Below are 27,371 nucleotides of genomic sequence, written 5' to 3'. Positions count from 1 at the left end.
ACAGCAGAGAGCACCAGTCCCGTATGGTTTCATTGGTGAATTCTACCAAACATTTTTTTTAATTTGTATTTTCTATTGGAGTATAGTTGATTAACAATGTTGTGTTAGTTTCAGGTATACAGCAAAGTGATTCAGTTATACATATACATGTATCTATTCTTTTTCAGCTTCTTTTCCAATTTAGGTTATTTCAGTATATTGAGCACAGTTCCCTGTGCTATACCATAGGTCCTTGTTGGTTATCTATTTCAAATATAGCAGGGTGTACATGTCAGTCCCAAACTCCCAGTCTATCCCTCCTCTCCACCCTTCCCTCCTGGTAACCATAAGTTTGTTCTCTAAGTCTGTGAGTCTGTCTGTGTTTTGTAAATAAGCTCATTTGTATCGTTTTTTAAATAGATTCTGCACATAAGCAATATCATATGACATTTGTCTTTGTCTGACTTACTTCACTTAGTATGATAATTTCCAGGTCCATCCATGTTGCTGCAAATGGCGTTATTTCATTCTTTTATTTATTTGGCTGCACTGGGTCTTAGTTGCGGCTGCTGGGCTCCTTAGTTGCGGTTCGTGGGCTGTTTAATCGCAGCTCACCAGCTACTTAGTTGCAGCACGTAGGCTCCTCAGTTGTGGCAGGTGGGCTCCTTAGTTGCGGCTCGCCACCTCCTTAGTTGCAGCATGCGGGCTCCTTAGTTGTGACATGCGAACTCTTAGATGTGTCATGCACATGGGATCTAGTTCCCTCACCAGGGAGGATCGAACCTGGGCCCCCTGCATTGGGAGCATGGAGTCTTATACACTGCGCCACCAGGGGAGTCCCATTATTTCATTCTTTACAATGGCCGAGTAATATTCCATTGTATATACGTACCACATCTTTTTTTTTAAATTAATTTATTTTTGGCTGCATTGGGTCTTTTTTTTTTTAAACATTCAATTTTTATTTTTATTTATTTATTTTTTTGTGGTATGCGGGCCTCTCACTGTTGTGGCCTCTCCCGTTGCGGAGCACAGGCTCCGGACGTGCAGGCTCAGCGGCCATGGCTTACGGGCCCAGCCGCTCCACGGCATGTGGGATCTTCCGGGACCGGGGCACAAACCCGTGTCTCCTGCATCGGCAGGTGGACTCTCAATCACCGTGCCACCAGGGAAGCCCTGCATTGGGTCTTTGTTGCTGCGTGCGGGCTTTCTCTAGTTGCAGCAAGAGGGGGCTACTCTTCGTTGTGGTGCGCAGGCTTCTCATTGCAGTGGCTTCTCTTGTTTTGGAGCACGGGCTCTAGGCGCTTGGGCTTCAGTAGTTGTGGCACACGGGCTCAGTAGTTGTGGCTTACGGGCTCTAGAGCGCAGGCTCCGTAGTTGTGGCGCACAGGCTTAGTTGCTCCACGGCATGTGGGATCTTCCTGGACCAGTGCTCAAACCTGTGTCCACTGCATTGGCAGGTGGATTCTTAACCACTGCGCCACCAGGGAAGTCCATGTACCACATCTTCTTATCCATTCATCTGTCAATGGACATTTAGTTTGCTTCCATGTCTTGGCTATTGTAGACAGTGCTGCAGTGAACATTGGGGTGCATGTATCCTTTCAAACCGTGGTTTCCTCCGCATATATGCCTAGGAGTGGGATTGTGGGATCGTATGGTAGCTCTATTTTTAGCTTTTTAAGGTACCTCGATAACTGTTCTCCATAGTGGGTATACCAGTTTACATTCCCACCAACAGTGTAGGAGAGTTCCCTTTTCTCCACACCCTCGCCAGCATTTATTGTTTGTAGATTTTTTTTTTCTTTTGCGGTACGCGGGCCTCTCAACTGTTGTGGCCTCTCCTGTTGTGGAGCACAGGCTCCGGACACGCAGGCTCAGCGGCCGTGGCTCACGGGCCTAGCCACTCCACGGCATGTGGGATCTTCCCAGACCGGGGCACGAACCCGTGTCCCCTACATCGGCAGGCGGACTCTCAACCACTGCGTCACCAGGGAAGCCCTGTTTGTAGATTTTTTGATGATGGCCATTCTGGCTGGTGTGAGGTGCTCTCCCATTGTAGTTTTGATTTGCATTTCTCTAATAATTAGCGATGTTGAGCATCTTTTCTTGTGCCTCTTGGCCATCTGTATGTGTCCTTTAGAGAAATGTCTATTCAGGTCTTCTGCCCATTTTTTGATTGGGTTGTTTGTTTTTTTGATATTAAATGGCATGAGCTGTTTGTAAATTTTGGAGACTAATCCCTTCTAGGTTACATTGTTTGCAAATATTTTCTCCCATTCTGTGGATTGTCTTTTCATTTTGTTTATGGTTTCCTTAGCTGTGCAAAAACCTTTGAGTTTAATTAGGTTCCATTTGTTTATTTTGTTTTTATTTCCATTACTCTAGGAGACGGATTGAAAAAGATATTGCTGCGATTTTTGTCAAAGAGTGTTCTGCCTATGTTTTCCTCTAAGAGTTTTATAGTATCCGGTCTTAAATTTAGGTCTTTAATCCATTTTGAGTTTACTTTTGTGTATGGTGTTAAAGAATGTTCTAATTTCATTTATTTTTAAGTGTAGCTGTCCAGTGTTCCCAGCACCATTTATTGAAGAGACTGTCTTTTCTTCATTGTATAGTCTTGCCTCCTTTGTTGTAGATTAATTGACCGTAGGTGTGTGTGGGTTTATTTCTGGGCTTTCTATCCTGTTCCACTGATCTGTATTTCTGTTTTTGTGCCAGTACCGTACCATTTTGATGACTGTAGCTTTGTAGTGTAGTCTGAAGTCCGGGTGCCTGATTCCTCCAACTCTGTTTTTCTTTCTGAAGATTGCTTTGGCTATTCAGGATCGTTTGTGTCTCCATACAGATTTTAAGATTTTTTTGTTCTAGTCCTGTGAAAAATGCCATTGGTAATTTGATAGGGATTGCATTGAATCTGTAGATTGCCTTGGGTGGTATAGTCATTTTGACAATATTGATTCTTCCAAAGAAGGACACTACATAATGATCAAGGGATCAATTCAAGAAGAAGATACAACAATTATAAATATATATGCACCCAACATAGGAGGATCTCACTATATAAGGCAAATATTAACAGTCATAAAAGGAGAAATCAACAGTAACACAATAATAGTGGGGTACTTTAACACCCTACTTTCATCAATGGACAGATCATCCAGACAGAAAATAAATAAGTAAACACAGGCCTTAAATTACACATTAGACCAGATGGACTTAATTGAGATTTATAGAGCATTGCATCCAAAAGCAGCAGAACGCACATTTTTCTCCAGTGCACATGGAACATTCTCCAGGATTGATTGCGTGTTGGGCCACAAAGCGAGCCTCAGGAAATTTAAGAAAATTGAAATCATATCAACCATCTTTTCTGACCACAGCACTTTGAGATTAGAAATCAACTACAAGAAAAAAGCTGTAAAACCCACAAACACATGGAGGCTAAACAGTATGCTACTAAACAACCAATGGATCACTGAAGAAATCAAAGAGGAAATCAAAAAATACCTAGAGACAAATGAAAACATAAGCACGATGATCCAAAACCCGATGGGTTGCAGCAAAAACAGTACTAACAGGGAAGTTTATAGCAATACTGTACAATCTTATCTCAGGAAACAAGAAAAATCACACATAAACAAACTAACCTTACACCTAAAGCAACTAGAGAGAGAAGAAGAAACAAAACCCAAAGCTAGTAGAAGGAAAGATATCATAAAGATCAGAGCAGAAATAAATGAAACAGAAACGAAGAAAACAATAGAAAAGATTAATGAACTAAAAGCTGGTTCTTTGAAAAGATAAACAAAATGGATAAACTTTTAGCCAGACTCATCAAGAAAAAAAGGGAGAGGGCTCAAAGCAATAAGATAAGAAATGAAAAAGGAGAAGTTACAATGGACACCACAGAAATACAAAGGATAGTTAGAGACTACTACAAGCAACTATATGCCAATAAAATGGACAACCTGGAAGAAATGGACAAATTCTTAGAAAGGTACAACCTTCCAAGACTGAACCAGGAAGAAATAGAAAATATGAACTGACCAATCACAAGTACTGACATTGAAACTGTGATTAAAATACTCCCAACAAGGGAATTCCCTGGTGGTCCAATGGTTAAGACTGCGGTTTCAGTGCCGAGGGCCCGGATTCAGTCCCTGGTCGGGGAACTAAGATCCCGCAAGCTGTGTAGCAGCACAGCCAAAGAAAAACAAAAGCCAAAACCTCTCAACAAACAAAAGTCCAGGACCAAATGGCTTCACAGGCGAATTCTATCAACATTTAGAGAAGAGTTAACACCTCTCCTTCTGAAACTATTCCAAGAAATTGCAGAGGAAGGAATACTCCCAAACTCATCTGTGAGGCCACCATCACCCTGATACCAAAAACAAAGATACCACAAAAAAGAAAATTATAGGCCAATATCACTGATGAACATAGATGCAGAAATCCTCAACAAAATACTAGCAGTGTGAATCCAACAATACTTTAAAAGGAGCATACACCATGATCAAGTGGGATTTATCCCAGGGATGCAAAGTTTCTTCAGTATTCGCAAATCAATCAGTGTTACACCACATCAACAAACTGAGGAATAAAAACCATATGATCATTTCTACCAAACATTTAAGGAAGAAATTATACCAGTTCTCTCCAATCTCTTTCAGAAGATAGAAGAAGAGGGAGTACTTTCTAACTCATTCTATGAGGCCAGCATTTCCCTCATGCCAAAACCAGACAAAGACGTTACAAGAAAAGAAAACTGTAGACCAACATCTCTCCTGAAAATAGATGCAAAATTTTTCAACAAAGTATTAGCAAATCAAATAAAAAAGATATAAACAGACCCAGGTAAACAAGACTGCTCCTACATCAGAAAATTAATCCACAACATCAACTGACTAAAAAAGAAAAATCACATGATCATATCAGTAGATAGAGAAAACATTTGACAGAATCCAAAACCCATTCATGATAAAAGTTGCTCAGCGAACTAGGATTAGAGGGGAACTCCCTCAACCTGATAAAGAATATCTGCAAAAAACCTACAGCTCATATCATACTTAAATGGCGAGAAACTTGAAGCTTTCCTGTTAAAATCAGGTACAGGGTAGTGATGTCCCCTCTCACCACTTCTTTTTAACATCATACTGAAAGTCCTTGCTAATGCAAAAAGTCAAGAAAAGGATATAAAAGGTATACAGCTTGGGAAGGAAGACATAAAACTGTCATTGTTCACAGATGACATGATTGTCTGTATAGAAAATCCAAAACGACAGACAGAAGAACTCCGGAAACTAGTAAGTGATTATAGCAAGGTTGCAGGATACACGACTAATATACAGAAGTCAATTGCTTTCCTATATACTAACAATGAGCGAGCACAATTTGAAAATAAAAACACAATACCATTTACATTAGCACCCAAAAAACAAAAAAAAAACTTAGGTATAAATCTAACAAAATATGTGCAAGATCTATATGAGGAAAACTAAAAAATTCTGAAGAAAATCAAAGATGAACCAAGTAAATGGAGAGATATTCCATGTTTGTGGGTAGGGAGGCTCAATACTGTCAAGATGTCAGTTCTTCCCAACTTGATCTATAGATTCAATGCAATCCCAGTCAAAATCTCAGCAAGTTACTTTATGGATATTAACAAACTGATTAAAGCATTTACATGGAGAGGCGAAAGACCCGGAATAGCTATACAATATTAAAGAACAAAGTTGGAAGCCCAGAAATAGACACACATAAATATAGCCAACTGATCTTTGACAAAGGAGCAAAGGCAATACAATGGAACAAAGATTGTCACTTCAACAAATGGTGCTGGAACAACTGGACAGCCATATCCCAAATAATGGATTTAGATACAGTTGTCACACCCTTCACAAAAATTAACTCAGGGTGGATCATAGGCCTGAAAGTAAAATGTAAAACTATAAAACTCCTAGAAGATAACATAGAAGAAGACCTAGATGACCTTGGTTATAGTGATGCTTTTTTAGATACAACACCAAAGATGTAATCCATGAAAGAAATAATTGATACACTGGACTTCATTAAAATTAAAAACTTCTGCTCTGTGAAAGACAATATCAAAAGAATTAGAAGACAAGCCACAGACTGGGAAAAATATATGCAAAAGATGTGTCTGATAAGAGACTGGTGTCCAAAATACATAAAGAACTCTTAAAAACGCAACAGTTAGAAAATGAACAATCTGATTAAAAAATGGGCCAAAGACCTTAACAGCCACCTCCGAAGAAGATATACAGATGGCAAATAAGCATATGAAAAGATGCCCAACATCATGTGTCGTCAGGGAAATGCAGATTAAAACAACAGTAAGATACTACTCTACACCTATTTAAATGGCCAAAATCTGGAACACTGACAACACCAAATACTGACAAGGATGTGGAGCAATGGGGTTGGAGGGTGCAAACAGTGCTAGGGGGAATGCAAAATGGCATAGCCACTTTGGAAGACAGATTGGCAGTTTCTTACAATACTAAACATACTCTTATCATACGATCTAGCAATTGCTCTCCTTGGTATTTACCCAAAGGAGTTGAAAACATATCTATACAAACACCGGCGTAAGCATGTTTATAGCAGCTTTATTCATAAGTGTCAAAACTTAGAAGCAACCAAGATGTCCTCCAGTAGGTGAATGGATAAATTTGGTACATCCAGACAGTGGAATATTATTCAGTAGTAAAAAGAAATGAGCTATCAAGCCACAAAAAAGACATGGAACCTTAAATCCGTATTACTAAGTGAAAGAAGCCAATATGAAAAGGCTCCATACTTGTATGATTCCAACTATATGGTAGTCTAGAAAAGGCAAAAAACTATGGAGACAATAAGAAGATAAATGGTTGCCAGTGGTAGGGGGTGGGGAGGGATGAACAGGTAGAGTACAGAGGATTTTTAGGGCAGTGAAAATACTCTATAGGATATTATAATGGACACACATCACTGTATATTTGTCCAAACCCATAGAATGTACAACACCAAGAGTGAACCCTAAGGTAGAGTATGGATTTGGGGTGATTATGATGTGTCAGTGTAGGTTCATCCTTGGTTAAAAAATGTATTGTTCTGGTGAGTGATGTTAATGATGGCAGAGGCTGTGCCTGTGTGGGGGCGGGGGTATAATGGAAATTTTTGTACCTCCCTCTTAATTTTGTTGTAAACCTAAAAGTACTCTGAAAAAAGTCTTAAAAATATATTTAGTTTGGTGGATGTAGATATACATTTTAGAAACATAAATACCAGACAACTTCTGGTCAAGATTTTACCTTAGGACTTCCCTGGTGGCACAGTGGTTAAGAATCCGCTTGCCAATGCAGGGGACACGGGTTCGAGCCCTGGTCCGGGAAGATCCCACATGCCGCGGAGCAACTAAGCCCGTGCGCCACAGCTACTGAGCCTGCACCCTAGAGCCTGCGAGCTACAACTGCTGAACCCACACACTGCAACTACTGAAGTCTGCGCACTCTAGGGCCTGCGTGCCACAACTGAGTTTGGAAACCCACTTTCTGTCAAAACCTACGTTTTTAGCTTCCATACCTAGTAAGGATTTCTTCATTGCTCTAGAACCAAACCAGGGGCATCGTGAATGCTCATGCATCCCCTTTCACTAGTGATAATGGCTGCTCGCTATGGAGCACTTAACTGTATGCCAGGCACCATGCAGAGAGCTGCATATCTGTTACTCATTTCATCTTCACAGTCACTAATTTCCAGGTGAGATTTAGCAAAGTGAAGAAACTTGCCTAAAGTTACAGTTTTTCAGGGGAGAGGAGTCAGAGTTCAAACCCATATGTGTCCCACCTCAGGAGTACTGGTGAAGGGAAGTTTGGATGATTCTGGATAATTCACTGTGTTGCGTGGGTTGTCATTCTCAGTGTAATCCCCTTCAGACAGCACTGCGGTCCATTAAGCAAACCCAGTAAAATCTAGGCTGGGGCTTGCAGTCGGGTTTGAGGGAGTGGTCATGTGGGCGGGCAAGCAGCTGTGGAGCCTTCTGAATAAGGCTCACTGCTGTCTGAGTGTGCAGGGTGTGAGATAAACACGACTGATAAATGTAAATACGCCTGAAATAGACTTGTCCCAGAGAGAGGCAGGATGCTAATTTATTAATTTATAAGCTAGGAATATTCCTTTTGATATCTAGATCATCCATGCCTGCTGGATTCAGTTTTTCTCTGGGAGGGAGCTGAATCAATAGCACTGAGTTCTCAACCTCTGGCTTCCCTCTGCTGGGCTGCCTGTACACCCTCCTCATTCTGACGGGAAGATCCAAGTGGTCAGTCTTCTCTTTTTGGAGGGGGTGGGGAAGAAGTAGATTCTGGTCTTGCCTCCATGATGTTATAGCTAGATTTCTGCAGTTGGATTTGAGGATTCTTAAATTTCACTGACACAGTGAAAGAGAGGCTCATGGGTTGGGTTAATCCTTCAGTTGGCTATCCTCAATTTTTCTGGGTTGATTCTGTTTTCACCTTCCGAGGCAGTCTCCTTGCAGGGTTTCTAGAAAACCTTTATTTGTCCCCTGTATCAACTACATTAACATAATATTTAAGAAGTGGGTCCTATTTTGTACAGTATTTCAAGGTACTGTGATGTTAATGGTTCTTATTAGAGATTACCTAAGTGCTCTGAAAGAAATAGCTCTGTGTGTGTAAAATTATAGTTTCATAGCAAAAACTTCTTGGAAAACCTTTTCTGTAGATATTTAGAATTTATTGGGCATTTGCTTACTGTCAGGAATTGTGATAAGCTCTTTATTTTATTTATTTATTTATTTATTTATTTATTTGCCTTACGCGGGCCTCTCACTGCTGTGGCCTCTCCCGTTGCGGAGCACAGGCTCCGGACACGCAGGCTCAGCGGCCATGGCTCACGGGCCCATGCGCTCCGCGGCATGTGGGATTTTCCCAGACCGGGGCACGAACCCGTGTCCCCTGCATTGGCAGGAGGACTCTCAACCACTGCACCACCAGGGAAGCCCTGTGATAAGCTCTTTAAATAGTTCATTTAATCCAGACACCATTTTTTGCCCAGCACTATGGGTTTGGGAAAAAAGGACCTGAACTGTTTCACCCTAGCATGTGACTTGATTTTGGCATCCAAGGTAACATAAAAGCCTTCTTGTAAATATGTGCTGTTTAAATTGACTGAAGGGCATATTAAGACCAGGTAAGGGGAGAAAAAAGAGACTGGGACATTGAGGATGGATAATGGAGTATTTTGCTTGCTCTGGGAGAAGGACCAGGGGAAGCGGCTAGGAAGGAGCTTTGCCTCAGGGTAGATCTTGGTGCCATCTTGTGGGTGGATCTGGAAAGGACCAAGCAGATCCACACCAGCTTCTACTAGGATGCCCTGCAGAACCCCAAATTTCCACACAGCACTGACGTAAAACTTCAAGTCAGATATCAGAAGTCTGGTCTTGGAATCGGTGGATTTGGTTGTGTTCTGTCCATTAGCAAGTCCTGATCACTCCACCTGCAAAACACACCCCAGATTCATCTACTCATCTCCGTGGCAACTGCTAGGCCAGGCTACCATCGTCTCTCACTTGGACTACTACAGAAGCTTCCTTACTGTCTCTTTGCCTCTACTCTCACTCTCTCACTGACTGTTTTCCACAGGTAGCCAAAGGGATCATTCATTCATTTATTTTATTATTATTATTATTATTATTATTGGCTGCACTGCACAGTATGCAGGATTTTAGTTCCCCGACCAGGGGTGAAACCTGGGCCCCCTGCATTGGGAGCGTGGAGTCTTAACCACTGCACTGCCAGGGAAGTCCCCAAAGGGATCTTAAAAGAATAAAAATCAGATCATATCATTCCCTTGTATAAAACTTTCTAGTGGCTCTTCATGAAATTTAGAATAAAACCCAGTTTTCTTGTTCTGGCTTAGAAAGCTCCGCATCTTACAGCTCCTGCCTAGCCGTGAGCTCATCTCGGCACTCTTCCCTCTCCTTTCCTCAAATGTCCACCCTGTTCCCACCTTCAGTCCTGTGCTCTGCCTGGTGCTCCCTCCTCCACTCCTGGCGTGGCTGACTCCTCGTCATTCAGATCTCGCCTTCCACAGTTCCCCCTCAGAGAGGCCTTCCTTGACTCTGATTCAAAACAGTAACCCAGTTACTCTCCATCAAACCCCTCCGTGCTGTGTAGCAATATTATCTGTCTTGTTCTCTGTTGAATGCCCAGTGCCTAGGAAACCATCTGATACATAGTGAGTGTTCAACAGAGATTTGTCAAATGGATGGATGCTGCTTTCCAGGTTCTTGGTCTTATTTCAGCTAGATACAGGTTAGGGTCAGGTAACTTTAGGCCTTTCACAGTGAAGCATGAAAAGACCACAGGGGGCCTCCCTCGTGGTGCAGTGGTTGAGAGTCCGCCTGCCGATGCAGGGGACACGGGTTCGTGCCCCGGTCCGGCAAGATCCCACATGCCGCGGAGCGGCTGGGCCCGTGAGCCATGGCCGCTGAGCCTGCGCGTCCGGAGCCTGTGCTCCGCAACGGGAGAGGCCACAACAGTGAGAGGCCCGCGTACCGCAGAAAAAAAAAAGAATCCACCTGCCAGTGCAGGGGACACAGGTTCACACCCTGGTTCGGGAAGATCCCACATGCCACGGAGCATCTAAGTCCGTGTCCCACAACTACTGAGCCTACACTCTGGAGCCCGCGAGCCACAACTACTGAAGCGCACGCGCCTAGAACCCGTGCTCCGCAACAAGAGAAGCCACCGCAATAAGAAGCCCACGCACCGCAAGGAAGAGTAGCCCCCGCTCGCTGCAACTAGAGAAAGCCTGCGCGCAGCAACGAAGACCCAACGTCTTTTTAAAAAAAAAGACGACAGGAATTAAGTTCCTGTGAATTGGGCCCAGTTCCCACCATTGCCACTTACCAGCGCTTTAATAATACGGCTCTGAGCTTCAGTTTGGTCATCAATAAAATGGAGTTAATGAGCTTCCCTTACTCATAGGGTAAGGACTAAATTGGATTTAAATATGTTTGGAAGCAAAGTCTTTAGCACATACTAGACACCTTCTTTCTATATTAAATCTGCACCATGTTGTCATAATTTACGTTTTCCCCTTCTCCTACTCAGGACAGGGTAGGCATTTGGTCTTTGCACTCTCAGTACCTACCTCTGTGCTTGGCTTATAACATAGTAAGTAGGTGGTCCCCAAATGTCTGGGTTAATTTTGACTCTCCCCACCTAAGAACTGGTGTCTCCTGACTCTTGTCCAGGCTGTGCCCCTTTGATCAATTTACCACTCTTTGCCCAGAGAGAGACAAGATGGCCACTGGCTGTACAGGGAAAGCCTGGAGGGACAGTATGGCTCAAGACAAAATCTGATTTATGTCTTTGCTATAGTTCCTAGGTTTGTAAACAATTAATATAAATTGATCCCAGCATAACTTTCTGTTTCTAATAAAAGGATGTAGGAAAAAGATCACATGATTCATTTGTGGTTCCTAGTGCTTAGGCTTTTCCTAAGATTGCTTCCTTCCTTTCTGTTCCTTTACAATATAAAATATATATGAAAATACTCTGAAAACTGGAAGTGCTGTATTATATACATGTGTATATGTATAAGCTGGTATGAGTATGATTTTTAGATAAATGATTGGTTCAAAAAGATTAGCTCATTGTAAAGCAATTATACTCCAATAAAGATGTTAAAAAATAAATATATTACATTTTCAAAAGACTTAATAAAATAAAAATTTAAATACAGAGATAAAAAAAGATTAGCTGTTGGGCAAACATTCATTCAGAAATATTTTTTGAATGTCTGCCATGTGCTAGGCACTGTTTTGGGTATTGGAAATATAGCAATAAATAAAGCAGATAATCCCTGTCTTTGTAGAACTTGCATTCTCATGGGAGAGACACTCCTTTAATAAGAAGAGAATAAAATATGTAGTGGGGCAAATGGTAACTAAAGCTGCAGAAATAAAAAAGCAGGCAAGGGATAAGGGAGGGTCAGAGGAGTAGAATATTTAGACAGGTTGGAATTATATATCTCTTTCCTCTCCTACCCCCACTGGTGATCAAGATTGGTAACATAGTAACTTTGCCCCGCAGTTAGGTCAGTTAGGCAAACAAAAGAAAACTGATAGGTGGTTCATCAAGGTGTCTAATAATAATGTATTTCAGATTTCCATCAGCCATTAACAAAAAATTACTTTAAAATAATAAAATACAAACAGACATCATTCTTATCTGATATCCCAATTTAACAGTCTTTTTTTAACAATAAATCTTAATAAATATATAAATATTTAAAAACCCAAAAGACTAAATTCAACAACTTGTATAATTACTGATATCAGTTCATGAATATATTATTGCTCCTGTGTTACCTAAAAATATCAGTTGCTTTTGAAGCTGAAAGCTGTTATTAAAACTGATTTGAAAATGACTATTCCCTTCTAAATATTAATGTGAAAAATAAATAATTATTAAGAGGGCTATGGCCTGAAGCATTAGGTCAGTTTGATTCTGATTTTCATACACAAAGAAAGGATGAATGCACGAATTCTAGTAGTTCCGATCCCCTTATCCAGAGCAGTTGGGAAGTTGTTTACTCTTTGAGGGCCCACTGCTGACGTCTGCTCACTGAGTAATGTCATCAGATTTCCTGGTGGTGGTTATTTTGGGGGGGGCAGTGGTGTAAGTAATTGTCCGGCTCTGCTGGGACACCGCTTGACAGAGGTCCTGAGAGCCGGATATACCCCGTAGACAGGATGTAAGGTTAAAATGCAATCTAGTTAAGTAAATAAAGAAAGTATTCAATGGTAAAATAGAGTTGCTGAAACATTAATGTTTTAAAATGATACTGCTAAAATTATACTGAAGTAGAATCCATGCTCTTTAAAAAAATTAATCTATATCTTCTTTTATTTCTTAGAATTAATGCGGCGGTGAGTTATTTTTACAAGTTGAGATCATAAAGTTACTCTGTCCTTTGTTTGTAAAAGTTATTTCACCCACTTTGGGTGTAGACCATGTACTCAGAATTGTTTTCCCAGGAAGAATGAGACTTTTGCCCTTAGCTGTCCATTCTTTTTATTTATTTATTATTTATTAATTTATTTAACATCTTCATCGGAGTATAATTGCTTTATGTTGTTGTGTTAGTTGCTGCTGTATAACAAGGTGAATCAGCTATACGTATACATATATCCCTATATTCCCTACCTCTTGCGTCTCCCTCCCACTCTCCCTATCCCACCCCTCTAGGTGGTCACAAAGCATGAGCTGATCTCCCTGTGCTATGCAGCTGCTTCCCACTAGCTATCTATTTTACATTTGGTAGGGTATATATGTCAGTGCCACTCTCTCACTTCGTCCCAGTTTACCCTTCCCCCTCTGTTTCCTCAAGTCCATTTTCTACATCTATGACTTTATTCCTGTCCTGCCCCTAGGTTCTTCAGAACCACTTTTTTTTTTTTTAGATTGCATATATATGTGTTAGCATATAGCTGTACATTCTTTTATCTCGTCCCTCAGCTTGTGACCGACACTATATAGTATGTGTTTTTTAAAATCAAGCTAGTCGTTAACATTTTAAAGTTTTATTAATTATTATAGCCTTTAGCTTATTTTTCTCCTCCTGGTTTCCTTAAGTTTGTACTGTTGACTTTCTCAAATTTAGTGATTTGAAAGCTTAGTATATTAATTCTTGTTTCATGACAGAAAGATCTAAGACTGTGAATTTTGCCTCTGAGTAAAATTTACTAGTATCCTGTAGGTTTTATTACATGACATTCTCATTTTTATTATTTTCCAAGCAATCTGTAGGCATAGTTTGCATTTCCCTCTCTGATCCGGCAGTTACATGAGTTTAAAAATTTCCAAGGAGGGGGTATTTCTTCTGTTTTTAATTTTGGTTTGATTGCCTTATGGTTGGAAATAAAGGCTGTACAAGGAATATGTTTTAAAGTTTTCTTTGTGACCTAGTATATGTTTTTACGATATTTATAAATATTTCCTTTCTGTCCGTTCAGACTTTATCTTTTGTCTTCTTGATCCTTCATAGCAAATTTCATGAGTATCCTCTGTGAGAGGATACTGCAGCCGCCGTTTCACACAGAGGACCCAAGTGCTGTCCAGCAACCGCTTCATCCTAGGCAGTGGCACAGCGCTCCTGTTGATGGGTTTTCTGGTTTCTTTTGTGCAACTCCACCCTGCCCCAACACTGTAGAAAATCAGCAAAATGATTTCCCTTCTTTTTCCTGTCATTTTCTTCCTTCTCTTTCTTTTTCCTGAGTAGTTTCACTGTCTTCTCCAAGCAGTAGGCCTGTATCATTTCTTGTTCTTTCATTCATTCATTTCTTTAAACTTTGTTCATAAAAACCAACAAAATAGTCATTGTTCAGATTGGTCTCTCTCGGTGCCTCTTGCCTTCCTTCTCACTGCACTGTGGGAGTATGATTACGTAGAGCACATCTCTCTCTTTTAAGACTCTCTTGGACCTCCTGGATCATATTCCGTCAGAAATTCTGGCTTTGGCATCCAGCTGTGCCTCTTGATGAGGCCGGTGACTGCCCAGCTCTGGAGGATAGACGGTGTTGTGGGATGTCTGTGCTCACCCTTCCACCCTACTGCAAAGCCCTCCTCCTCAGTCTCAGGTCTAGAGTAGTAGCGACCCTCATTCTACACCTTCTGAGAGATGAAGTTACTACAAAGCAAATCAGAAACTGAGCCAGTGTCCCATAATTAGTAGATATCAGCTTCTAGCAGTTAAAAATATACATGGACTTCCTCCATCACTAAGCAGGTTTTGTTGCATGTGTTTACTGTAGGAGAGATCACTGCTTGAGGGGAGAGATGGGAGGTGGCAGGCAGTTAGGAAGTATCTTGTGGGAAGGTTTATAGATCTAGTTCTGCTGCTGCTGTGTTTTAGGTATGAAATCACACCCGTCACCCAGCGGCCTGGAGTAGGATAGGGATCCCCTCAACACATATATACAGTGTTTCTGGAAAAATTGCAAAATGTGTCTCTTCCTCCAGGTAGCAACCCAAGGCCAGGGTTCATGGCTTGGGGCTGGATTTTAGCTCTCCATTCTCCCTCCCTTGTGCTCCTTTGTGCAGTGCACAGACTTCCCAAACCTTCCAGTGGCCCTGGGTTTGCAGCACAGTTTATAAAACTAAACAGACTGGTCAGTGGAATCCCAGATGCCACTTGCTGCTGTGTGGCCTTAAACAAAGTACTTGGAACTTCAGCTTTCCAAAGTAAACTCTCAGCATGTTGCAAAGGTTCAGCGAGATAACGTATGTTCAGCCCTTAGCACAGTGCCCAGTATATGCCGAGCCCTCCATTGGCGCTATGATTCTATTACTTGTTGGGGTTTGGTTATGACACTGTATTTATCTTTGTGTGTTGGTGTTAAGTTCTCAGATAGATAAGCTTTTTTTTTTTTTTTTTTTTGGCCGCACCACGAGGCTTGTGGGATCTTAGTTCCCTGAACAGGGATCAAACCCGGGCCCCCCAGCAGTGAGAGTACAGAGTCCTAACCGCTGGACCACCAGGGAAATTCCCAATAAGCATTTATTGATAAGCACCGTGCTTGTCTGTAAAATGAAAGTGTTAACCGTTTCTCAACAAGGAGTCTTTGAGGTCCCATGGTTCTGATAGCTGGATTTCTTTTTTGTGTGTGTGCCATTTTAGATGTAAGATTTCATTGTCCATCAGGGGAAAGATGGGAGTAGACGTGGAAGAAACCAATGTTCGTTCAGTGTCTAATCTTTGGGGGCTCTTTATATTGTAATCTCACGTGATCTCTTTAACACATGAGGAATTGAGGCTGAAGGTTGGGTAATTTACTTAGAGTCACACACAGCTAGGAAAAGAAAAGCCGGGATCAGACTCATTTTATGTGTCCTTCTCTGCTCTCCACCTTTCCTGGGGTTTATAAGGAGATAACTGAGATCCCTGTGTCTAATAAGTATTTACATAATTTTTCTCTAGAGTAGAAATTTCATTTTCATCTGTGGCACTGATGAGAGAAAAATTTAAGCAAGCTTATCTTTTTTTTTTTCTCTTTTCATTTTTAAGCAGATCTTTTTCTTGCAGGTAGCAGTAGCTGATATACAGTTTGGCCCCATGAGATTTCATCCAGATCAGCTCCAGGTAATAATATACCATGCTGTAATTTTCACCTTGATTTTCTTTAAAGACGGGGAGGGAGAGGATCTAAATTTATACATTGAAAATAATCTTCTGTTTTAGATAAAATATTGGATCAATATTGAATTCCCTGAACTTGATAGCAGTACTACAGTTATATCAGGGAATGTACTCTTCTTAGAAATACACATTGAGGTATTTAGAGGTGAAATGTCTGCAACCTACTTTAAAAGGTTCAGCAATAAAATAATATGTATAATTGTGTGTGTACGTACGTGTGTAGTATGTATGTGGAGAGAGAGAGAAAGCAAAGGTGGCAAAATGTTAACAATTGATGAAACTAGAAGAAGGGTGTTCTAGCATTTATTGTCATTCATGACTTTTTGTAGGTTTGAAATTTTCCAATACAGAGAGTAAAAGCATGGTCTCCTGTTACTGAATCAGCTTTAGCAGAGAGAAAATATCTATAAATTTTCTAATCCAAAATATTAAAATAACCAATTGAAATTTAGCTCCAGTGTTACTTGATGCTTCCTGTACACAAGCGCATGCTCACTGTTACATTTTTTAAAATGTGAAAAGGACTGGCAGAAATGTGCTCTTGGGACTTCCCTGGTGGTCCAGTGGTTAAGACTCCACAGTCCCAATGCAGGGGGCCTGGGTTTGATCCCTGGTCAGGGAACTAAGATCCCACATGCTGTGCAGCACAGAAGAAATGTGCTCTCTTAACTCTTTGCACTTGTGGTATTTATGCACCTGGGTAAGCTTAGAGGGACTGAGTCTTGGGGAATGGGGTTTCTGTCAGCTTTGCAGTCTCTTTCCCTTAGGCTGTCCCACCTTGACTGTACAACGTACCACAGTTTCCCCCTGCTAGTCAGTCTGAGTGTGAAGGGATGGAGCAGTGCGCTCCTGCCCCAGGTTTGGCGTGGTGGCTTGGCTGCGCAGGGGAAAGGGCAGCAGACGCAGGCCTCGCCCATCCAGGCCAGGCGCGAGGACAGCCAGCTGTCTCTTGCACCTGGTTCTATTTTTGTGTCACTAAACGGGCAGTTTTTGAGTTGTAACGTTTTGGTCTACTTTAAGTTTCCTCTCTTATAATCAAAGGAATTTTTTTTTTTAACTTGGAATTACATAAAGTCTTGAGTCAGAATACTTAAATGTATTATTTAAAGTATTAAGTATTCTGGGAGTTTGACTGAAATATTGGTGTTTGCTATCTAAGGACTTACCTAGTTAACTTACTGTTAACTAAAATAAATATTTGTGTTTTTTAATTGATTCAGTTTTAAGATAAAGTACTTAATCAAGTCTTTGTTGAGTTCTTCCAGTGGGCTTATTAGCAAAAGAAATAAGCCTGTGATCCATGCACTGACTTCCAGACTAAGAACAGATAGGATAGCACTCATTTCAGGGAGCTGAGTGATAACGTCCCAGGGTTACATGTAGGAAAAGGATTTACTCAACACATCGTTATGCTCACATCTGTGTACTTGCCTTGAAAACACTTGGGAGTTTTCTGTGGCTTGTTAAGAAATGACAATTCTAACGACACCTTTCTTTTTTTTTTTTTTTTAAAAGTGTTCATGCTTTTTTGATTCAGGTACTTTTAGTGTTTCCCAAAGAAGATAAGCAGTGTAATGGATTCTGTAGGGCATGTGAAAAAGCAGGGTTTAAGTGTACAGTTATCAAGGAGGCTCAGACGGCCCTTGCCTGTTTCCTGGACAAACATCATGACATCATCATCATTGACCACAGAAATCCCCAACAGCTGGACGGGGAGGTGCTGTGCAGGTAAGCCTGAGACTCAGGCCTCAAGAGTCCCGCTGGCATTTGTGACAGTAAACGCAGCCCCAAATACATTAGGTTAAATTCAGTGTCTTTTAAGTTGCCTTCCATGCAAATAAAATAAGCAAGACATTAGAATATTATTATTTCTGGGAGGGATCTCTATCTCTTTTGTTTTGTTTTGCTTTGCTTAAAACAGTAAGAAAATCTGAATGTGAACCGTTAAGGGTTAAGATGAAATCCTGTATGTAATTAACCACAACTGTCACCTGCATAGTACTGCAACAAGAGTTATTATAGTTTTCTAGATGTTTTTAAAGTTATAAAAATTTTGAAAATTGTCTTCTAATGTTAGGTGTATGTGCCTTGTTTCTCATACTTGCAGAATATCAATATCATGAGAGAATTTGGGTAGCAGACATAAATCTAAGAAAAGTACTTTCTAAAGAAAGTCATTTGCTGCTGATGGAAGCAAGGCGAAAGTGAAATATCAATTTTATTTGAAAGAAAACTTTTATGTTGGGGAAGACAAATCATAATTTCAATATAATGTAAAATTTTATAATGTATTAATTTTAAGGACATTTAAATGTTGACTTTTAGGAGATAGAAAAGGTTGAAAACCAAATATAACAGGAGTTAAAAACTGAGCTGACAGGAAAATGACATCCTCTCAGAAGGTTGTTTACAGGTACATGGTGATTTCCATGTACTTGAGAGTTCACCTTTCAGGTAGTCAGATGAGGTGGCTTTTACCCAGGTGCAATCCACCTCCAGTAAAGCTTCGCTCGGGCCTTGCTCTGTGTTGCCTGCCATGCTGCCTGTGTTCCTTTCCTGTTTCTGTCTGGTTGATGGCAGTTAGCCATTGTCACTGTAGCCCAGACTTGTTTGACGTGTTATCTGACAGCACACCCATGAGGGATGTGGAGATGTGGAGAGAGCTCTGACCCTGGGTCCTATGCTCGGCTCTTCCCTTGCCCAGCTGCCTTTGGGTAACTCTCTGTCTTCTCTGAGGATGTGTTTTCTCAGCTGTAAATTTGGAACACTTGGTTTCCACGATCCCTTCTCTCTCTAGCATTTGATGGATAGCACTCAGAGGAAGGGAAGAAAATATCTTAGTTACGTGGTGCTTTTAGTCTCGGTAGACTGCTGCTAGGCCGGAGAAATATCTAAGGAGAGCCAAAGAGCCCAAACAGAAAAGGTGAAGGGGGGTGAGGTGCTGAGGACAACTTGGCTTCCTTCACAGTCTTGTCCTGGCCACAGGTATGTGCTGGACAATGACATTCATACTCATAAAGATGGCTCTGCTAGACCGTCCTGTGTTATAAAAGAAAAACTAAGTTGTGGTAGTTATGGTCTACTTTTTTTTTATTGTGGTAAGGTACACATAACATACAATTATGCTCCACTTTTTGAAGGAGGAGAAAGTACTGTTGTTACACATTTTGGGAATATTCTAAACAAATAGGGTAACTCATTCAGCAAATTTATAAATTTACAACTTATACAGTTTTAAAACAGAGAAAGTGACCTGGGTTGCTTAACGTGCGGTTTTAGAGAAGCTTAGCCTGTCATGAGTGCATGTCTTCTACCAAGTCCCCACCACCCTCCATCCAGCCTCTGATGGGGGTTAGGGTTTCCCAAGGGAGAGTTCTGAGTTTCACAAGTTCTCCTCCATGTTGAGTCCAGCTCTGTCCATATTTGGCCCCAGATTTCCAACATTTGAGGACAGGAGTGGTCTTTTCTGGTTGGAGCACATCCTCACTGCCGTCAGCGGCTTCTCACAGAGTGTGGTTCATATTCCAGCCCCATCAAGGAGGCCTCCTCCGAGTACCTTCTTCCAATCAAGACCTCTTGTAGGCGTGGCTCCCGAACCGAGAGGCTCGCGGGTTTGGGCAGGTGAGCGCGGAGTAAGCAGAGCCGTCACCCCGTGTTAGCCAGAGAGCAGACCTCTACAAAGGCACCCCGGTCACGCTCCTTTCCTGACAGCTGTGTCACACCTGGCCAGGAATCGGAAGTCTTTCTTGCTAGCTGTGTTCTGCCACGTCACTTCTGTCTTGTTGGCTGAGGATTTGGAGGACAAGGGGTGGGGGGAGTCCTTGTGCCATTTGTAGTGAGTTTTCTAGAGGCAAGAGTGGGCCCTGATTTACTTTCCTAGTCAGTTTCATCTCAGTTCTGGCCCTTACCTGGTTTATCTCCCTTAAGATCATCTGCCCACTGTGGACTGTTCCTTCAAGGAATCTTTCCAGGCCGTCCCTCCTGAACCTGCTCGCCCTCTCTCTCCACTTACACTGCTCACTAAGAGACCTTAGCCCTGGCAGAGCCCCGTCTGTCCCTTCTTCTTCCTTTTGGGATACCTGATCAACACCCCCTGTGAAGGGTTTTTCATCAGTTGCTGATGTGTCTAAATGATTAGCATTCAGCTGTATCTCTCTACTGGGGGCATGTGGAACTCCTTACACTCCTTATCAGATGCCTTCCTAGAGGTTAGATATTCTGTGTCTGCGATATTTTCAAACTCACCAGTTGAGAGAACCCTACTTGGCAGGTCTTCTTGGTTCAGGACACTGTGCTTGTTACCAGAGCTACACAGGTGAATAAGACATCGTTCTTGCCTCTGAGGAACAAATGCTTTTGTTGGCAGGGGCAAGCGAGCGATTTCAGCACAGCTCATAGATGCCCACAGAGGAGGTATGCTGCGGGTGCCTGTGTCTCAGAGGGCTTCACAAGGGGGTGTTTGAGTTGAGTCCCAAAGGATAAGCGGGAGTTCTGAAAGGAAGGATGGTGGAGAAAACATTCTGGGTGGAGGAAGCAGCATGTGTAGGACCGGGCAGGGTGTCCAGGGCTCCTCTGCCTGGTGTCAGGTGGCTGCTAGATCCAGCAGGTACGGGCCCTGCCTCAGGGTGAGGCTGGAGCAGCAGATGAGCCTGATCTGGAGGGCCTTGTGTGCTGAGCCAAAGGCTTTGGAGTCTGCCCTGTAGGCAGTTGAGACCCTGGGGTAGTCTGCGTATTCTATGCAGGGGAGTGTCCGGAGTGCACTGCCAGAGCACTGTGGCTGCCGCCTGGAGAGTGGAGAAGGAGATGGAAGGAGTGGAGGCCTGTCAGCCAGCTGTGAGGCTGAGGTCAGGGCCTCCTCCCAACTTTCTGTAGAGACAAAAACTGACCACAGCAATGAACGAACCAAAGATAAGATGACAGATATGTCAGAAGTTGGGAGACTGAAAAGGACAGGGATTCTCACTGTATCTCTTGTGCTATGGGGACCAATAAAGAAGCCTGTTCCTGGAATGTCCTCTGCATACTTCAGCCTCTGAAGCTGAAATTCCAATGGCCCTGCAGGAAGGAAGTGGGAAGAGGCTTTGCTTTACTCCCACTGTGTCCTGAGCCTGCGAAGCTGGAGTTGCACCGACCAGAGCCGAGCACCATCACTTCTGTGATTTACTTTCTACATCCACTAGGAACCCAAGACAGGGAGCAGAGGGAGATGGACAAAGACGTGGTTTTTCCTACCATGTTGTAAGAAGGGGCAGAGGCATAAGGAGCCTGGGAACATTCCTTCACATATTGCAGTTTCAAAACAGCAAACTGCATCAGTTGTCAGGTTTAGCCAGAGAATGGCAGAGGGCAGGCCAGGAGTCCCCTCTGTGCAGCAGAGCCGTTCATGCCTGCTGGCAGCGCTCTCTGAGCACGAACTTGCACCTGTTGACCTGATCTGCAGGTCCAGACCTCAGAGGAGGACGGCTGCTAACCCCAAGGGGGGTGCAAGGGAGACTCCTCTGACCATCTCTGCTGCAGACAGTCTGCCTGGGTGGATGTTGCTCCCGTTCAAGGATAAAGAAGGGGACCAAAAAGCTGCCAAATTATGGAGGGGGAAAGAACAGCCTGAAGACAAAGAAAATTGTTTTCTATAAGAAACTGAAGAACCTTTTAGTAGACATATGCTTAGTGTACTCAGAAGAAATGAAGAGCTAGTCCTCTGTGCAACAGGAGCAGGGCTCTGTAATGAAAGGGAAGATTTTTATAAAGGGAGATGGAGGAAGTAAAGCACTGCGTAGAAACCCAACATAAGTTAACAGAATTAAGTCTGTGTTGGCGTGAAAGGATGCTCAACATCACTAATCATTAGAGAAATGCAAGTCAAAATTACAATGAGGTATCACCTCACACCAGTCAGAATGGCCATCATCAAAAAATCTACAGACAATAAATGCTGGAGAGGGTGTGGAGAAAAGGGAACCCTCTTGCACTGTTGGTGGGAATGTAGATTGATACAGCCACTATGGAGAACAGTATGGAGATTCCTTAAAATACTAGAAATAGAACTACCATACGACCCAGCCATCCCACTACTGGGCATATACCCTGAGAAAACCATAATTCAAAAAGAGTCATGTGCCACAATGTTCATTGCAGCACTATTTACAGTTGCCAGGACATGGAAGCAACCTAAGTGTCCATCAACAGATGAATGGATAAAGAAGATGTGGCACGTATATACAATGGAATATTACTCAGCCATAAAAAGAAATGAAATTGAATTATCTGTAGTGAGGTGGATGGACCTAGAGTCTGTCATACAGAGTGCAGTAAGTCAGAAAGAGAAAAACAAATACCGTATGCTAACACATATTTATGGAATCTAAAAAAAAAAAAGGTTCCAATGAACCTAGGGGCAGGACAGGAATAAAGACGCAGGTGTAGAGAATGGACTTGAGGACACGGGGAGGGGGAAGGGTAAGCTGGGACAAAGTGAGAGAGTGGCATGGACATATATACACTACCAAGTGTAAAATAGATAGCTAGTGGGAAGCAGCCACATAGCACAGGGAGATCAGCTCGGTGGTTTGTGACCACCTAGAGGGGTGAGATAGGGAGGGTGGGAGGGAGACGCAAGAGGGAGGAGATATGGGGATATATGTATATGTATAGCTGATTCACTTTTTTTTTTTTTTTTTTGTGGTACGCGGGCCTCTCACTGCTGTGGCCTCTCCCGCTGTGGAGCACAGGCTCCGGACACGCAGGCTCAGCGGCCATGGCTCACGGGCCCAGCCGCTCCGCGGCATGTGGGATCTTCCCGGACCGGGGCACGAACCCGTGTCCCCTGCATCGGCAGGCGGACTCTCAACCACTGTGCCACCAGGGAAGCCCCTGATTCACTTTTTTATAAAGCAGAAACACAACATTGTAAAGAAATTATACGCCAATAAAGATGTTTTTTAAAAAAAGTCTGTGTTGAATGCAGAAGCAAGATTGAACGCAGAGTGCTGGGTGCTTTCATAACAATCTCTGGATTTACCTTGGTCTGAACATCCTTTTTACTATCGTAAATTCCATTCTTTTCAATGTGAAACTCATTCCACGTGGCAGAGGGAACAGTGGCATAGTACAAGTAATGGAGTTGTGGTTTTGTAAAATTTAAGTCGTTGAAGAGCTTTGCTATGTTCATACAGTAAGCCTCCAGCATGTGGCCTTTTTTCCAGTTTTGTATCAAGACCATCATCAGAATTACTTGTAGTTTCCTAGTGTATCTGGAGACTGGTAGTTGCCCCCCAATATCCATTTCTACTCTTTTCTTAATAGCAGAATATCTAGTGTTTAGGTGGGAATACGACCACCTAGAAAATATACTGCATTCCCTAGCTTTTCTTGCAGCTGGCCAATGGAAGTGTCATGTGCATCTTCTGCAAAGTGTCCATGAAGGGAATATGCATGTCCTTCTTCCTGCTGTCTGGAATGTGGATGTTATGGCTAGAGCTCAGCATCTGTCTTGGACTATGAGGAAGAAACCACGTACAGACAATAATAGAGGAACGTAAGACAGAAGGAGCCCGGTTCCTGATGCTGCAGAGTTCCATTGCAGCTTGGACTGCTCACCTCTGCCCACCTTGCATGTGGGAGACAAGTCTTGTTTAAGCCACTTTCTCTGGAGTTTTCTGTTGTGCATAACCAAATCAAATGCAAATGTTTCACCAGGTAGCATGGTTCTGAGAGCTTCCCAGTATGCTTGTGCAGCCTTTCAGAATCTCATGCTGTAGACTCATGGCCCATCTTTCTATTTTTACTCTTTTTTTAAGATTTTTTTTTGATGTGGACCGTTTTTATTTTTTTTTTAAGTCTTTATTGAATTTGTTACAATATTGCTTCTGTTTTATGTTTTGATTTTTTGCCCAGGAGGCATGTGGGATCTTAGCTCCCTGGCCAGGGATCGAACCCACATCCTCTGCATTGGAAGGCAAAGTCTTAGCCACCAGACCGCCAGGGAAGTCCCTCACGCCCCATCTTTTTTTCTGACTTCTTGAAATCTTCCTTCCGAATGTCCGGGTGTATATTTTGATGACGCCATGTCATTTCTTTCTTAGTTTTCATGAATTCTAAAGTAAAGGATGTTATTTTGCAACCCGGGTTCCTGACATTTCTATTTTCTAGCCAGTTCTTCCTTCTTATGGACCAGAGAAAGTTAAGAGTACACCTCTGCCTTTTCATACCGTGTTAGACCTCCTTTGCAGGGACCTGCTTGTCTCCAGGAAGCATGGTCTTTCCTTCTACTTTGTCCTAGCCCAGTGCCCCTCATCTCTGTATTCAAATCTACTTAACTGAGACCATCTACGTGGTTGCGTACTTGCTATTATACCACTCAGATCTCTGTTTTTCTTGTAAAAAGATGAGAGCTAGTTTGAAATGGCTGGCTGCATACTTAAATTGCCTTTTCTCCCTCTAAATCTTCGTGATATGATAGAAGTATAAATGTAAGAACAACTACAGTGTCCTAAGAAGTCATGGAAGTACCATTCGTGAGTCCATGTCTTTCATTCCCTGTCTAAGATTAGTGCTAGGGTGAGTATTAGCCAACAGGTTTGAAAAGTGACCTGGCCTTGTCTGTTGTGTGAGGGTCTGCCATGCCAGTCACCCTCCCGAGCCGAAACAGCCCTTCCCATGGCTCCTTCTCCAGGAAGGTGAGCTTGGCTATTTTCTAGGCAGGGAGACCATGTTTGGACCAGGGCCTGGCACCTGGTCAGCAGGCCCTTCAGCGACCTGTCAAGAGGGCTCTTCCGGTAGAACCAGGTAGCCAGTGCCCTTTAGGTTGGCTCCCTCTGGAGATGGTAGGCAAATAGAAGCTGGAGGAGTACAGTGGACCCTAGGAGAAGCAGAAGTGTTGACACAGAGAGAGAGAGAGCGCGAGAGAGAGAGTGTTACGAGCTACGTGGTCCAGGAGAGAGACTGGCTGGTCCCTAGGGCTGCTTTTCCATCCCTGAGCAACTTCCCAACCCCAGAGCTAGTCTGCATCTGTCATTGGACTTCAGCCTTTCTCACCCTGAGCTCCATGGGAAAATTAAGCCTCAGTGCCCTGAGGCAGGGATAGGCAAAGGGGAACACAGTCAGGCCCATTCGTTTACGTATTGTCTGTGGCTGCTTTCGTGCTACAATGGCAGAATTGAGTAGTTGTGACAGAGTCTGTATGGCCCAAAAAACCTAAAATATTTATTATCTGGCCCTTTACAGAGAAACTTTGCCAAAACTGAGGCATCCATTGTATATGATGAATTGACTTTTCTCTTATGCATCTGGAATTGTTATGTTATGAACCATCCTTGGGAGAATTGAGAAATAGTCACTCAAATCAGTTTCCGTGTTTAGTGATTCAGAAGTGACACAAGTGATTCTTGAACCAGCAGAACTGAAGTAAGGCAGTAAGTCTGGGCTACTCTCTGTCCCATCCCGGACACATTGTCCAGGGGCCAGCGTGCTTCTGACTTGGCTGGGGCAGTCTGGATCCAGTCCTCTCCATCTCCTCTGTCTGAAGTCACCCTCCGGTGTGAGTCCTCTTCCTTCCCGGCCAGGGGCCGAGTTCCTCCCTCCCTCCCTGTGGCCTGGCTCCTCTTCTCCGGATAGATCAGCTTTCTTCCCCAGGGTAGGATGGGCCAAAGCCATTGCATATCTCCAGTGGAGCAATTTCTTTTCCTCCTGCTCCTCTCTGTCACATTTATCTCTGCCCTCTCTCATCTTTTGGCTGGATTTTCATTCCCCGTGACTTTCTGGGAAGCTGCTTCTCCGGAAGGTTAAATTCAGTCCCTGCGGGCAGACTCATACTCCGTGGGTCATTTAAGTGGAGCAGTGTCTTCTACTTTTCTCAGCCAGTCTTCCATTCTTAATTTTTCCTGTCAGGTGTTGATTCTCCTCTTTCTGACTGATAAGAATATCTTGCATTTCCAAGCTTTGAATATTTATTGTTACTGTTTTTGCCTGCATTCTACTTGGGAACCCTTCTTTGCACTGCTTAGAATACAGTGGAGAGCTGACCCTTGGGCTTCTTCACCCCCACTGGACTTGTCGCCATCAGCTAGTGGTAATATACATAAACTTGCATTTTCCTTTGGTAGGAAGAAATGAGTAACCCCTTTCATGTAAGCCCCAGGTAGGGAAAATTTTCCGCCTGAAACAGCTTAGGTTAACAAAGAGCAGAACAAGTAGAAGGCACATCATTTGCACTATCTTCACACTCCATAATTGTTAGGGTTACCATAGGCCACTGGTTAGGAGTTTGTCCTCCAAAGAGAGAAAGATCAAGTAGCTAAGAAGGTGACTCCAGCATATGAAGGGATCTTTTGCTCTTCCTTCTCCCTCTCCCCCAACTTTAATTGGTCTACCAAAATCGTTTAGGTATATTTAGTTTTTAAAGAATTGCTTTAAATTTATTTTAAAACCTTTTTTTAAAGGTCTATCAGATCATCAGAACTCTCAGAAAACACAGTTATTGTTGGTGTAGTACGCAGGTAAGATACTTCCTTCTTTCCTTCTTTTTTGATGTTGAAATTCAGGTGTCAGTGTAATGTTTGCTTTTAACAGAGGCCCAAATAACAGCTTGTGGGCCGTGACAGGCCTCACCCTTTTTAGTTGGGCCTTTTTTTTCTTTACTCTTTCTTATTTTCTTTCATTTTGGCAGTTAAATTCATGGCTGGAGTTTGTACTCTCATACTAGGTTTTGTGATTTTGGACTGCCTTTCCCTTTAGAAATAGGCAAACCACGAGAGAATTCCATTCCTAAAGTATGAATGTTTTCCAGGCATATTTCCTAGGGACTTCAAACTCCAGATATCTATGAAGATTTGAATTATACATAATTGGGGGAAATCTTATATTTCATTTTAAAATTGGAGGTAAGGAAAGAACAGAAGTAATTTAGTTTAAGTTAAAAGTTTTATGTATTAAATAGATATACAGTCACTCCTGTGTCCTGGCTGTTAGTGTAATCTCTGTATTTCAGGCATTAATACACACTGCCAAAAAGCCTAGTGTGAAACTAAAACAGAAAACTGTTTTCAACTTTATACGTTTGATTTGTATGTTAATCTAATTCATCTAAAAGGGCTCATTATGTGACAATTATAATATTATGTAAATTAATGAGTAGTTAAAGATGTGAGATGTAATTGATAAAA

General features: G+C 42.5%; 1 protein-coding gene across 2 annotated transcripts in view; it reads left to right on the top strand.

Annotated features, from left to right (window-relative positions):
* The window catches only part of PDE8A (phosphodiesterase 8A), a 137,258-nt gene that overhangs the window by 54,493 nt on the left and 55,394 nt on the right, over positions 1-27,371 (top strand). For both annotated transcript variants that reach the window (XM_033402924.2, XM_012536183.3), the window contains exons 2-4: positions 16,099-16,155; positions 17,750-17,940; positions 26,649-26,705. In XM_033402924.2, the coding sequence (XP_033258815.1) occupies positions 16,099-16,155; positions 17,750-17,940; positions 26,649-26,705 (305 nt within the window). The remainder of the gene's footprint in view (positions 1-16,098; positions 16,156-17,749; positions 17,941-26,648; positions 26,706-27,371) is intronic.

This window comes from Orcinus orca, chromosome 2 (genome assembly GCF_937001465.1).
Source record: "Orcinus orca chromosome 2, mOrcOrc1.1, whole genome shotgun sequence".
NCBI classification, from domain to species: Eukaryota; Metazoa; Chordata; class Mammalia; order Artiodactyla; family Delphinidae; genus Orcinus; species Orcinus orca.
The sequence above is the reverse complement of the archived record's forward strand: the minus strand, read 5'-3'. Positions and strand labels throughout refer to the sequence as shown.